Here is a 15,901-nt window from a genome sequence, read left to right as displayed (position 1 = left end):
AATGATTGTTTTTCTATAATACAGTTCAGCTGCACAAAATCTTAATTGGTTATATACAAATTAGACTTCTTTGTGTGAGGCTTGACTCTGAATTGTTATTTTTACCAATTCCCAGAATCTGGTTCATTTTAGGATCACTAATCCTAAAATTGATGTAAGGAACAGAATGCATTCATAATATAAAATTCTGAGAATGTCTTTATTTATAGTTTTTATAATTTATAATTTTGTTTTCATTATTTGCTTAAAGGAAATTTGCCTGATCCTGGTAAGGCTCAGGATTTTATGAAAAAATTCACACAAGTGTTAGAAGATGATGAGAAAATAAGAAACCAGTTAGAAATGCTTGTTAGTCCAACATGTTCCTGTAAGCAGGCTGAAGGATGTGTGGTAAGGATAAAATTTCAAATATCTTTTATTTATTTAAAATGTTTTATTGATCTGTTATATTTGTATGCTGGTTACTTGTTGCGCACTCCTCCTAAACCTACTTTTATATCAGAAATAATGAAGTAAATAAAGAAACCTGATAATAATCACATTAAATATAGTAGAAGTAGAATTACTCTATCCCTTCTGTCTAGTAGGAAAGTATTTTCATCCTCTGTCTGAGATCAGTTTTGGTAATTTAATTTAATTTAAATTTAATCTGAAGTTTTTAGTATACTTTTCATTTAAGATACTGTAATCATTGTGTCTGGTTCTCTACTTTCTCCATTCTGTCAGTTCATTCAAGTCTATTGATGTTTCTTTGATTCCATCATATTAATCAGATCATATAGCACAATAATATTCCATTAAACACATGGAATATAATTTGTTCATCCACTCATCAGGTGATGGTTACTTACTTTGTTTGGCTCTAGTATTTTCCTGTAGGAAAATGTGCTACTATATATTTTGATATTTAAAGGACTTTTCCTTTTGTAATTGACTTTCTTAATGGGATTGCTAGGTTAAAGTTTATGAATAGTTTAGTAAGTTTTCTTGCATTTTAAATTTGATAGATTTGAGAGCATAGCTAAAAATTCAATTTACATTTTTTTCCTTCTTTTTTGACATGGATAGTTTTTTCTTCTGGAAACTATTCATGTATTTTATTTTAAATTATTTGGATTTTTAGAAAATTGTTATTAATATTGTAAAATATGTGTTACAGCGTGAAATAACCAAGAAGTTGGGCAACCCCAAACAACCTACAAATCCTTTTCTGGAAATGATTAAATTCCTCCTGGAGAGGATAGCTCCAGTGCATATAGATACTGAATCTATAAGGTATTTGCAAATATAAAAGTCTCTTATGCTGTTAACTCTCTTAAACTTATTCAGTAGTATTTCATTCCCCTTGCTTATTTATATTAGTTCTTTCTTATAATTTCTTATTTCTCCTGTTTATTGTTCAATTTATGCTATATTATTATCATATTCCTTGTTTGGTTTTGACAGTTGTTTAACATATATCTACATCATCTCTCTTTTTAAATGACAAAACTCAAATGATAGATATCAATTTTAGCCTTACCCTAAGTGAACTATAATTACAAAGAAAATAATGTTTTTCTACTGGAAAACATTACGTATTATATTTAGCCCAGACATTTCAGATTTGACTATTTTCAAGAGCAGTTATTGAGCCGCCATACAAAAATGTTTTTAAAATTTTGTTCACCTCTAAATTTGGACAAGTTATATATTTTTTCTATTTCATAGAAAATCATTTATCTTATGTTCTATATTCTTTAAAGAAAAAGTATATAAGAGCTCAATTTTGTTATTGTTTGCTTCTTTTTTCTTTCGATTTGAAATTGCTTCATTGTTCTAGAAATGTACTAAATGATGCTAACAATGAATTTGTCCAAAGTCTGAAATTTTTTTGTTGTTGTGCAAAAGTGTTGTGATGGTATTTATGGGAATATTTTATTTGTTAAATATAAACTAGTTTTTTCTTTTCATTTTAGATGCTTTGTTGTGTTATTCTAAATATATGATTCTGAATCCCATTCTAAATACACTGAATTATTTCTCTTATCAAATTAATTTATATGCCTTTTATTTATTGATGTGAAATAAGCTCTTTTTAACTATTATATCTTTAACCACATCCTTTCTTTTCTCTATACTTTACTTTTCTTATTTCTAAAATGGGGGGGGGGGACTCAAGATTATTTCTAAATTACCTTCAAGCTTTCAGAGTTTCTTTGGTTATTTATTGAAGATGTGATAAACTGTAGTGTCAGTCTTATTGCCTGTGTGACCTTAGGCAAGTAACTTTCTTGTGCCCTGCTTTATTCATTTGTAGACTAAAAGAATTGGATTGGTTGATTTCTGCGTTTCCTTCCCTCTCTAAATTTGGGACCCTATTCACTTTTCTTTGGGAACAGTTTGTATTGCCTAGTAGCACTTTAATAAATCCTAGATATCAATATTAAAAACAAAAAGATCCAAACACCTTAACTATAGTGTAGAGGGCTGAAACTCTGAATCAGACAAGAGAACACTTAAGGCTACCTATTCAATGTGAGATAATAGCTCTATTTAGATATTGTCTCTCCTCACCCTTGGTGCTTGCTGAACGTTTGTTAGTGAGATAATCGTAGGCAGGGATTGGAGGGCTTGGGGAGAGGAGTCAGAGTCACTTGGTGTCAAGAGGAGGAGGAGAGAGGCTAAAGACTCTGGACTCCAGAATCCAGGATATATTTTTGGCAAATATATCCTTTACTTCTCCCCTTAAAGACCAAGGACTTTGATTTATCCTGACTCTGGCTGATCCTGAGGCCCTCCAGGGAGCTAGTCCAGACATTTTACTATAGGGTAAATATAATGGATTTTTAACAAACTTGCAAAAATGTAACTCAGAATTAGTTGTAAAAGAAGAATTTATTTGGTAATGAGTAGTAAATGTTTCCAATATTCATATTTTATTTTGGCAGAGATGTTTATAAAATATTGTGTGAGATAACAACCCCTAATTCAAAATACTGAGAGATATCTCAAGGTGAAGAACAGAAGTTTTATCAGAATCTCGTGAGAAGCTGACAGCCCACTCACTGGAGTCTCAGAGAGAGGAGGGGCGTTTTCACCAAAGCTGAGAGAGAATTTAAATGGTCAAAAAAAATTTACAGAAACTATTCATCCACCCATCTCCTGTTAATCCTCCTAAAATCATTGGAATACTTGACCTTTGTCTCTGGAATATAGGTGGGCTTTTGTGGCACTAGGGTCTTGGTTAAGCAATACCTGTTTCAAAAGAGTCTGTTCTACTTCTAAGGTTAATCAATTAAGTCAGAGGAATTAGAGGTTTCTAAAATAACTTGAGACGACTTGGTTTTACCTCAGGCTTTTCTCAATTAACAAATAGAGGTTAGCTAATTTGTAGATTACTTGATTATCTCAAGCCATTACATAGTTAATCAGATTCTTCTCTGAGTTCTCTCTTAAATGTTTTCTCTTGGAAAGTCTCTGTTCTTCTCCCCAGAGCTTTAATATTTAAACCTTTAGTGCCGAGTCTTAGTCTGAGAAGTCCTCAGTTTTCCATTTCACTCAATATGAATGTGATACCAAGTAGAAGCAGAAAATATAGGAGTATGTAAGGGAAGGCAGAGGGAAAGATGAAAAACCAATAGATTACGGTTAGATGATATATTTGTGATGATATGATCATATGATCATATTTCTATGTAACTGAGATAGGATGAATAAATAGCTTAAGAGGTGAGAGTAGGTTGAAGAACTGAAAGATTGGGGTGTTAGAGAATAAATATGTATGAGGGTAAGGAGTTGAGGTAAGAAAAATCTAGGCCAAGTATTGAATTCCCTGAAGAAGAAAGACAAATGACCTTAGGCATCTGTAGACAACAGCTAACAGGATTTGAATTGGACTGATAGATATAAATAGCTTGGATCTCAATGGAAGAGAAATTACTGAATGGGAGGGAGGAGGACAACTTGGAAGCAGCAGTGGTCTGCAGAGTATTTTACCTGCCTTTCCTTGACCAGGGAACTAAGAAGATTCATTCATTTTTCATCATAAGTCCTTCAGAGTAGTCATGGATCATTGTATTGTTGACAACAGCAAAGGCATTCATAGCTGATCATCCCAGAACACTGCTGTTACTTCAAAATACTGTACATTTCATGGAAAATTTTCCAGATTTTTCTGAGAGCATTTTGCTCATAATTTCCCATAGAACAATAATTTCACATCATACTCACATGTCACACTTTATTCAGCCATTTCCCAATTGTTGTGTGTTCCCTCAGTTTCCAATTTTTTGCCCTGAGAAAAGGAGAACTATAAATATTATTGTAGATATATAGGTCCTTTTCCTTTTTTAAAAATCTCTTTGGGATTCATGTCTAATAGTGATATTATTAGGTAAAAGGATATGCATTTCATGACTAATTCTTGAGGCCACCAAGGACTTTTGGTACTCAGCTTAGTACTCAGCTTAGTCCCTTTCAAGGCCTTTTAATAAAATGCCTTATAAAATTATTGAAATGTATTCTGCTGTTTGATAATTTCAGCTATCCATTTTCCTCACCTTTCTGAAAAAAAGTAAATGATGTTTTTCAATGTTCTTATAAGTTATTCTCCTTACTCTTGTTCCTCAGATTCAATAAATGAAAGCTTCTTTAGTACCCTGACTAGATAATATCTTTTGGTGTTCCCTTATATCTTTACCTGCTTTGGATTTTGGTTCTCTTTTAATCATTTTTGTTATGTCCATTTCACTATAAATTCATTGACAATGGTACCTTATATACAGCTGGTGAATAATACATTTTTATTGAATTGAAAGTTGTGATTCATGGGAAAACAGAGTAAAAGTAGCATTTCAGTTAATGTCTTTTTTGTAAATGTTAAACTATCATTATGATATTGCTTATGTTTTTCTTTCTCTATATTCCCACTCAAATGGGCTCCATTATTAATTAATAGGATCAAGAATTACTAAGAGAGCATTAGTCTGGGAAAGGAGGGGATTTTTTTTTCTAAAACAGGAGGGAAATAGGAAAGCATTAGAAAAGAGACAAATATATTAAGCTAAATAGAGAGGAAATTTTAGGAAGCTATCATTATTGATGGCTTTGTTTAGTTAATTATGTGACAGAATTGGTTTTTTCAAACAATGGAGGCCCCAGAATGGTTTTTAAAGCATCTGAGGGAAAAATAGAGAGGAGGAATCATCAAGAAATGATTTCTGAAATTTACTGAGCAGCAGAGAGAACATAGTAAAGGTTATTGTAAGTTTGTAGTGGACCTAGTTAGCATGGTAAAGCCATATAATAAAGGAGCAAACTTTTTCCTTAATTCATTCCTTTTGTTTCTTCATTTTTTCCCTTTCTATTATCCTTTCCTCCCGACCTCTTCAAAAACAAGTCCCTTCCATCCTCTTTCCTCCCTCCCCCCCCCCAAAAAAAAAAAAATCTTCCTAGTGTTGTAAGTATTCCTGGTAGACTGAACTGGAAGTAGCAATGGTAATCTGATCTCCTGTTCCTGTTAGTTGAAGTTAATATTCTTCATCCTCAAATGTTGAAAAGATTTGATGAATCCAGGGTCAAAAACAGGTTAAAGATAAGCAATGAATACAATATTGGTTGAAAAGTTCCACTAATAATAATATTATTATTCTAGGGAAGTTCATTAATATCATTTCTTAAATTTCTTCCAGACTTCTATTAGTTGTTATAATTAAATATCTTGACAGACATTGCTTCGTTATTTATTAGAGCACAAGGATCAGAGTGCAATTCTCTGGAAGGATAAAAAAAAATCTGATTAGTAAGAAAGATCAGCCTATCCTTTTATTCCAAATCCCATATGCAATTTGAGGTTAGTAATATATTACAGTCAAATGTGAAACCAGGCTCACAGTGTTGAGAGTTGGTTGATGTATGCATTGATTTTTATTGGATTGAGTTATTTTCCTTTCTTAGAAGAATTAAAACTCTAAAAATGGTTAGAAGGGATGTATTGGGAAATGATAACAAATAATAAAAGATTAACAGTTTAACAAATTCTATAGCCTACTTATATTCACTATGCAATTTATTACTATCTCTGTCATCTGAAATTATTTCTTTTGAACTTAAGCCCATATCATTATTAAAGATAAATTGTAAATAATCAACAGAAGGAAGGCGCTAGCATATGAAGAAGAGTCCATACCTTCCTGTAGAAGGTGGGATTTTAGCTGGGATTTTAAAGGAAGCCAAGGTATCCAGAAGTCAGAGAAGAGGAGGGAAGAGTGTTCTAGAGCTTGGAAACAGTGAGAGAAAATGCTTAGAATTGGAAGATGTAGTGTTTGTCTTATATGAAAAATAGCAAGGAGACAGTGTCATTGACAGCTCATATGGGAGTGAATAAAATGTAAGGAGACTGGAAAAATAGGAAGGAGTTAAATTATGAAGGGCTTTGGATTTCAAACAGTTTTGTATTTGATTCTGGAGGTAAGAGGCAGTTTGGCAAGGATATTGTTTAGTGGTTGAAGTAGTTTAGTTTCTGATGTACTTTGTTAATTGCTTCATACTAGTTAAACTTCCATAGAATATTATGATATTCTCTCTTTATGGCTTTTCTTTTATCCATTTTTCATTTTTTTTTTATGTGAATGGTCTATTTGATTAGGTTAGATTTAACATTTTAATTACATACTCTTCATCTGTGTCCTTTGTTTTCATCCAGTGAATTATAACACTGAACTTGAAATTAGGAAAATCTTAACTTCAAATCCTACCTGAAACACTTAATGACTATATGATCCTTGATAAAATCACTTAACTTCTCTTGCCTCAGTTTCTTATATCTGTAAAATAAATATTAGTAAATATTACCTGTAGTAGTTAATAGGATTTTTGTGAGAATCAAATAAGATGATGCATGTTTACAAACTTTAAAGTATTATCTAAATGTTATGATATCATTCTTACCTGGTGCTGATTTTGAGCTTTATTTTAACAAGTGAGTGGTATGACTATTCTTAAACATAAGTTTTAATATAATTTCCATGTCAGTGATCATGCATTTATCATTAAAATGTAGTCAATTAAAATTTTATTTAATACTTGCCAGAGCTAGTGTTCACTTATTTTTGAAAAGTATTCATGTTGTATAAGATCTAAAGTTTCTGTGTTGTGGTTGCCTATCCAACTTTGTTAGAATTGGATACTGTGCATTTTCCATTTACTTGTTTTTTTCCTATATGGATTCTTAGTTCAATCTCTTATGTAGCTGTGGGATTCATTGAAAAGATTCTGTCATATACTAGGGCTTGATGAAAATAAGCATAATATCATCAGCAAACAGAATCTCTTTCTCCTCTCTGCAGTGAGGTCACTTATTTGGATTATATAAACATATACTGTCCTAAACAGGACAGTCTTTATGTCACTTCATGACACTGCTGAACATGAGGAGGGAGCATATCTACCATGATTGATAATGATCCTCAGAAAATTGAATAAAATTGTGTCTTCGATTGCATCTGTCAGAGAGTCTACATGATTTGGAGGACAGACATTTTATTGGAGATGGGACTTTGTAATTGACTTCTCATTGCTACATAAAATCCTAGTTTTGTAACTAAACACAGAAGTCTCTTGATACTATTGACCTTGCAACTGAAAATTGTCTGCTCTACCATATAATTTGCAAAACAAAAAAAAACACTATTGTAACTTTTTGATAATTCATTAATCATTTATGCTAAGCAATTTGCCTGGTGATGGGGATATAAATATAAAAGTTTAATAGTCCCTGCTTTTAAGGAGGTATCCTTCTGTTAGGGAAGATAACATGTATACATATTTGCAAAATAAATACAAGATTGGATCAGCCTTGAAGGCAGGATTTACTGGAGTTCAAATCTGGCCTCAGATTCTTAAAACTCCTTAGCTGTGTAACCCTCAGCAACAACAATAATAATAATAACAACAAATAAATAAATAGACAGGCAGATAGACAGACATATAGATAGATAGATAGAAGATTTGAAGGGAAGAAGGGCATTGTCCATTGGCAGAAGAAAAACTTTGAATAGTCTGAAGTCAGAAATTCTCTGAATCCCAGTTGAGTAACGAATGTATTTTAGACCTGAGAGATTGCCATAAGAGACACATGCCATGTGATTAATGCCAATAAGTAGAAAATTTGATTAAATATTTTATAAAGATGATGATATCATTCCTTACTCATAGTTGATCATCGCACATTCTTGCTATTATTGTGTGCAGTGTATTCCTGGTTCTGCTCGTATCGTTCAGCATCAGTTCATGTAAATATTTCCAGACCTTTCTAAAATCAGCTTGTTCATTTTTTATAGAAAATAATAATCCATTACCTTCATGTACCACAATTTGTTCAGCCATTTCACAATTGAGGGGCATCCCTTCCTTTTCCAATTCTTTGCTATCACAAAAAGATCTGCTACAAATATTTTTGCACATGTGAGTCCTTTCCCCTCTTTTATGATTTCCTTGGGATGCAGACCAGTAATGGCACTGCTGGGTTAAAAAGGATGTGCACAGTTTTATAGCCCTTTGGGGTAGTGTCAGATTGTTCTCCAGAATAGGTGGATCAGTTCACAACTCCAACAATGTATTAGTGTCCCAGTTTTCCAACATCCCCTCCAGTATTTGTCATTATTTTTTCCTGTCATCTTAGCCAGTCTGAGAGGTGTGATGTGGTACCTCAGAGTTGTTTTAATTTACATTTCTCAAATCAATAATGATTTAGAGCATTTTTTCATATAATTATAAATGACTTTAATTTCTTCATCTGAAAATTGTTTATATATTTGATCATTTATCTCTTGGGGAATGATTTGTATTCTTACAAATTTGATACAATTCTTTATATACTTTAGAAATGAGACCTTTATCAGAAACACTGACTGTAAAAATTTTTTTTTCCAGCTTTGTACTTCTTTTAATCATGTATATAGTTGTTTGCATTTTGTATCGCTTGTCATATTGTGATTTCTAAAAATGTGAATTGTCTTTTTAAAAATATATTGTCAGTTCTTTTCACAGTGCCTGGTACATAGTAGTAGGTACTTAGTAAATGCTTGATGACTTTCTGCAATTTAGGCAGTGATATGAATAGCAACCACCTTTTCTTTGTATAAATCACTGGTAGGTGCTGGGCACATGAAAATTTCTTTACCCTTAAGCTTTTATTTTTCTTGGGTATTCCTGAACATAAGGAAGTATTATACAAGGTAGTTTAAGGAAGCAGAGAATAGTAGTTATTGAGAAGATCATGCAGGATCTTGGAAAAGCTCAAGCTGGAAAGCAGTCAGCTTTCACTAAGCTTTTCCCTCTTTCCCAACTCATTTGACTCCTTGAATCCTTAAAGGGAGTAAATGATTGACCCAAGTTCACAGAATAAATTTTAGAGGATTTCAACTCTGGTCATCTTAACTATTTAACAAGCATTTATTTATAAGAAGCTTTTATAAAAGTATGTCAAGTAATTTTCTCAGGAGATGCAAAGACATCAGGATCAAGGAAAGCTCCCAGGGTAAGATAGTACATCTTTAAGGTTTTGAAGAAAGAGGTAATCTTCTCCTTTATTAAAGATTGCAGTAGCCTTTTTTAGGTGAAGATCTGAAACAGAACCCTGTTCTTTTAGGGAAATGATACAAGGGTAAGAGATCAAATTAACACATTCAGAAAAATTTTGACAGTCTGAAATATTTAACTTAATGTAATGAAATTAAATAAATTAAACTGAGTGTGGAGGCTCCATGACAATAATCTCTGCTACTGAGAAGATTTGAAGCTGGGGTTCTGAACCAGTAATGTGCCAAACTGATTAGGTGTTTGAACTGTCTGCTACCAGTATTAGGAGTCCTTAAGATCTGGGGGCATGCCAGGTTTACCTAAGGAGGTGATCTAGGTTGGAAAATAATTGGTCAGATTTTCCTTGCAAACAGCACTGTATTGAGTCTGTGAAGGGCTTCTGTATTTGCAACCTGAGGGGCAAAGGAGGATACATACTATTTCACTCAAAAAAAGGAAAAAAAAAATAGAGATGATTATAAAATCTTATATGTACTTGGGTCCAAAAAGTTAAATTCAGAATTATAGGATGTGAAAGATAGGATTAGAAAAGAGTTTGTGTGAAAAAGAAGATCTGTGGGTTTAGGTAGATTACAAGTTTAATAAGAATCAGATGTGATAGGGGAAAAAAATGAAGTCTTGTGCTGAATTTCTGGGAATTAAGGAGGTGATAATTTCTCAGTACTTTTCCTTGATGTTACCATATTTAGAGTATTATGTTAATTTCTGGGCTACCAAAAAGAAAAGAAATTGACAAGCTGACAAGAATATCTGGAGGAGGAGGAAACTACTGCCTTGAATCTATGTTATAAGAGGATTGGATGAAGGGCTAGGAATGTTTTAACCTGAGGGTTTGGGGAGAAGACAGAATGGATGGTGTGATAGTTGAGTTCTAATATTTGAAAAGCTATTGAAAAGAACAGGGATTAGTTTTATTATACTTGACCCCAGAAAGCAGAATCTGGGGCAGTGGATCGGAATTTAGTATGGACTTTCTTGCCAGAAAAAAATTTCCTGACAGTGTACCTTAAAATGAAAAAGGTAGCCTCTGAAAATGGTGGTTTCACTCTCTTTGGAGGTGTTTGGGTAGAGGCTGGATGACCATTTGTTGAGCATGTTTTGGTTGGGAGTTCCTTTGAGGCATGGCTTAGAATAGAGGGCTTATGAGACTTTTTCCATCTTAATGTTATAGTGAACTTCTGCTGTGTCTTTTAAATGAGTTTTTCATATTTTTTTACTATAAGAATAGATAATCTTTTTCTTTTTAGAATAGATAATTCTATTCTTGATTGCACTCAAAACTTGCCAACTTACTGTACTTAAAAAAAATTTAGATGTTTTTGTTTTGATCATATCATTGACTCTATAATGTTGATAGACTTTAACAAGTCAACCACCAAGTCATGTTATCATTCTAATGAAGTTTGAGCATTCTGATATATTCATAAATGGTTATAATTAGTAAACATTATTATTAGATTACTTTATGTGAAAGATAAAATCAATAATCTTTTAAACTCTTTCCTTCCTTTAAGTATTATAAGTATAATAAGTATATTATAAGTATTATAAGTATAATAAGTATTAGAAAAAATGGTATTTCTGAAAAGATGCCTGCAATTTGGAATTTCTTATATTTAAATTTTGAAATTCTCTGTGATTGTTTTTCCTTTTGAAATTATGTGGAATGTTATTTTGAATTTATATGAAGTATAATTTTTGTGTATGTATGAACAATTTGAATTTTTTTTTTTTCTTTAACTTTGGTATTAAGGGATGTTTTTTCAAAGTGGTAAATTCTTTTTTCTTTAGTGCTCTTATTAAGCAAGTGAACAAGTCAATAGATGGAACAGCAGATGATGAAGATGAGGGTGTTCCAACTGATCAAGCAATCAGGGCAGGCCTTGAATTGCTTAAGGTAAGTACACTTTTGACATTGAATGCATTCTTACATCTTCCTTTTTAAAATATAAGGTTCTTTATAAGTTGGGTTTTTTTATCATTCTTTTTATTTGTATCCCTAATACCTGTCATGCATATAATTTAATAAGTTGATATATTAAAATATATTGTTAATACATTTAGCTTATTCTTTATGATTCTATATGTAATTTCTTCCTTTAAACTTATATATGTGTATTTCCAGACTGAGAATTAGTTACTTGGTCTGTGTAATACTGTTATGTAACAGAGTAATTCCAGTTTCATATATAGTTTAACTTGATGAAATTTAAGCTGGTCTATTTTTAATATTTCTATATAAAACAACATTTTTTAGAAAGTTACTGAATATTTAAATATCATATATTTAGCTATGTAGATTTAGATTTGATATTTAGATAGCATAAATTATACTTGTGGGTCTAATGAAACTCTAAGGCTGTATGTCCTATCTCCTCATAGCCTACCTAAATTATCATGGGAAGAGGTGAGGAGAGTATTGTGGCTATCTATCCAATCTGTGACTCTGCTGCCTATCAACTTCTTAATTGCTTCTTACTACCCACAAAAGGATGGCTCTGATTAAAGTTATTATTTCCAGTGGGGGGAAAAATTTAAAATTTATGTTATAACTATCCTCTAGCTATGTTCCTCAGCCTTTGATTTAGTCCTATTTTCAGGAATTTAAAAATGTACTTAATTAAATAAGGCAATAAAACATAAAGAGCATTGTGTTTGAATCCCAGTCAATACTTAGCATGACAAGTCATTTAAGTTTGTGAGTCTCAGTTTCTCATCCAGGAAAAATTACCAAATCTGGGAGCCACCTAGAAGGGGGTAGTTGAAACTAGTTGAAACTTGTAACAAACATGATGAAAGAAAGGAAGTAATCAAAGAAAACTTTCAGTGTGTGAATTATCCAATAAGTTTCCAGGGGATGGCGATACCATTGGTAGAGAGATAATACAATGATGGAAAGAAAGGAGAAATTAGTGAATTTAACTAAAACTATACAATGATAGTAGTTGTTGTTTGTTTAGTAGTTTAAATTTACAAAGACAACTTTTATCTATGTTATTTAAGTTGGTCCTCAAAACAACCTTCTGAGGCAGTTGCTCTTTTCAGTCTCATTTTACACATGAGGAACCTGAAGCTGAAAGAAATAACCTGTCTGGGGTGATATAACTAGCCATTATTTGAGGCAGAATTTGCATTCAAGTCTTCATGAATCCATGCCTACTACTCTTTTACACCAGTTATCTGCCTTTATATATCTGAGGCAGTGACTAAATATCCAATCTTTTATAGTCACTGAAGCTTATGATAATAGATTGAGGATGAAAAGTAATTTAGCAAAAATGTAGATGTTTGCATTAGGCAGCATATTAGGTATAGAATATAGGCCCTGCTTTGCCACTTACTGATCTGATTTGGGGAGTCTTCATTTTACTTCTTTGGGTGTCACTTTTTTCATCTATTGAATGAAGAGGTGGATGAGATAATATAAAAACAACTGATATTTAAAGTCTTCTTAGTTCTTTACATTATCTCATTTGAACCTAACAAAAATCATGTGATTTAAGCATTGTAATTATTACCCCCATTTTATAGATGAAGAAAACTGAAAGACTTGTCTGTGACCATAGAGTTTAATTACATGTCAGAGGTGGGATCTGAAACTAGAATCTTTCTTTCAAGTCCATCATATTTTTCCTGCTCTCATCTCATATTCTGGATTATCTGAAGTTGTGAAAATGCATGAACCTCCCCCAAAACTTTTAATTTTTACTGCAAGGGGCCAAAAACTAAACCTTGGAGAGTGACTGGGATTAAAAAGAGAAATTAATAAAATAAACAAGAAAGAATAATCAGAAAGTTGGGAGGGGAAGCAGACAAATAGACTGTTAATGTTATGGAACATGAGTATGAATTGTTATTCATCATAAGAAATTTATAGCAGGCAAGGTGGGGAAAGTGAGAAATTGATATTGTGATAGTTTTCATTTAAGTAGTAGTCCCAAATTATCATTTAAAGGACTTTTACAAGTTATCTTCTGGATGATAGCATTATTAAAACTAAACTACTTATTGAGGTGATGTTTCTAAAATTTTTCCTTGACCTCTTGAAAACTAAGATCAGTTCTTCACTGTCTATCGCTAGTTTAGCTATATCATCACTGGAATAAAGTATTATAAACTAAAGTTAATAATGTTTTTTACCACTTTAAATTAAATTTATGGTTGGTAGGAGAATCACTGAATGTTAGAATTAGGAGAGAACTCAGAAATCTATTCTAACCATTTCATTATATATAAGAAGAAATTGAGTGTCAAAAGTTTTATTAGGCCTGGTTCATACATATTAGCACTAATGTGTTTGTTAGATAATATTTCTAGTTTGGTAAAGAATAACATTTAAATATTTATAAAGGTATACAAATATAATAAACATTTTAATAATTTTTTTAAGGTACTCTCATTTACACATCCTATCTCATTTCATTCGGCGGAAACTTTTGAATCTCTTCTGGCTTGCCTAAAAATGGATGATGAAAAAGTAGCAGAAGCTGCATTACAAATTTTCAAAAATACAGGAAGTAAAATTGAAGAAGACTTCCCACATATCAGATCGTGAGTTGTTTATTCCATTTATGTTCACTTTTTAAGCAAGTATAAATACTTCTCATGAGATCAGATTTTTCTAATCTTTTGTTTTTTCCCAGAAAATATAATCATGACTAGTCTCAGAACTTGTTATCAACTAGAGCAATAGTATGGTTTACAACTTAAAATGTATTTTTTATTTGGGTGAAATTTTTAAAAACCCTGGAAACTCATAGTAATGTTGGGAATAAGGGGGTGTAACTCCAAAAGTGTATTAGAGTCTTAGGAAAGTGTTGCATGTTGTCTCAAAAGAATTTGTAGATTTAGACCTTCTTCAAATCAAAAGGCAAAGAGTTTATTATGCTGCCCACAGTGGGCTAACACTATAAGGGTTTTTAGCAAATAAAGGGGATTTTAGCGATTAACATGGAAAAAGACAAGTTCCCTAGTGGAACTTGAAATTAATTAAGGGGAAGACACTAGCTCCTAGTTTTAATGTTTCTAAAGCACCCTCAGCTCCAAAAAGCAAACAAATCCTAAGAAAGAATTTAGGCAATTATCCATGATAAGACGATCCACCATAAGGTGGATTTAAAACCATTGACTAGCAAGCCTAACCTTAAAAAGGAATTAGTATCTAATAGGTATCAATTAGGGTTTACAGTGCAAGTTGGTCTTTTATTGGGGAAATAAAACCTCTGAGGTAGACATAGACCTAGGGTCTTATTCAGCCCTCATTAACAATATTTTCTATAATAAGGGTTAGAATCTTTTGTACAAGTCTAGCTTCTTATTTTATTTATTTATTTCTCCCACCATTTTATTAATGTAAACAGTTCTAAAATTATGTAATTCATGTATTTTTTTTTTCCTATTTTTATTTGGTCTGTTTTCCTAAAAAACAAAATATAACACTTCACAAATATTTTAAGAAAATTAGCAAAAGTTAAATAAGTTAAACGTGCCCAATATTACAGTGTTTTGACAATGAGATTGTAAATTACAACATAGTTTGTTCCACTGCATCCTGAAATCCAGCAGAATACAAAAGTACACTAACCTTTTCCTCACCTGCATTTTCTAAGTTCTTTCTCTTTTAAACAATCACATTGCTAGTCATTTAAGAAACCAATGGCACATTTCAAGCAGAATCCAAATCCTACTGGAAATTTCATGATGTGATGATGATCTATGGGGTACTCTGCCACATAGAGCAGTTTATTTCAGACTGATGAGAGGGAGTTCATGTATATTAGACCTGGCTGTAGGACGTGGAGATTCTGAATGTAAAGAGAAGCTTGTTTGGGAATGGAAGGCTTATGGCAGCTATCTCCAAGTGGCTAAAGGGCTGTCAGGAAGGTGGATTAGACCAGCCATTGCAAGTTTGCAAATACGCAAATTGAAGCTTGAAATCAAGAAAAGCTTCCTCACCATAACGGGCACAGTTGGCTGGCCCTCCTGAGAGGCATTTCAGCAAACTCTAGGGGGAAAACCTTTTGGAAAGAGGTAAGGCTATTCTTTCCAGATATAGGATAAATCAAATGCCCAGGAGGATTCACTCAACACTGACTACTATTATGAGTATTCCAATTTTGTATTGAACTAAGTCATTTCCATGTTGTCCATGATTTGCAAAAACCCGCTGGAATTAAATGGTTTGTAACATGATGCTTTTTGTAAGGCCCAGAATGGTGAGGGGTCACCATTTAATAAAAAGCTGGAGAGATCTCTTGAAGCAAAGCCAAAGGTTGCTGTGGGCGAAAAGGGAAGAAGCACCTTCTGGGACAGGTTTTAT

At 32.4% G+C, this 15,901-nt stretch overlaps 1 protein-coding gene across 6 annotated transcripts in view; it reads left to right on the top strand.

The window, feature by feature from the left end:
- The window catches only part of PDS5B (PDS5 cohesin associated factor B), a 210,854-nt gene that overhangs the window by 132,559 nt on the left and 62,394 nt on the right, over positions 1-15,901 (top strand). For all 6 annotated transcript variants that reach the window (XM_031960714.1, XM_031960713.1, XM_031960715.1 and 3 more), the window contains 4 exons: positions 251-390; positions 1,160-1,275; positions 11,374-11,479; positions 13,973-14,133. In XM_031960714.1, coding sequence (XP_031816574.1) covers positions 251-390; positions 1,160-1,275; positions 11,374-11,479; positions 13,973-14,133 — 523 coding nt within the window. The remainder of the gene's footprint in view (positions 1-250; positions 391-1,159; positions 1,276-11,373; positions 11,480-13,972; positions 14,134-15,901) is intronic.

Source organism: Sarcophilus harrisii, chromosome 3 (genome assembly GCF_902635505.1).
Source record: "Sarcophilus harrisii chromosome 3, mSarHar1.11, whole genome shotgun sequence".
In the NCBI taxonomy this organism is placed as follows: Eukaryota; Metazoa; Chordata; class Mammalia; order Dasyuromorphia; family Dasyuridae; genus Sarcophilus; species Sarcophilus harrisii.
Note: the sequence above shows the minus strand (reverse complement) of the source record. Positions and strands in the feature narration are given on the sequence as shown.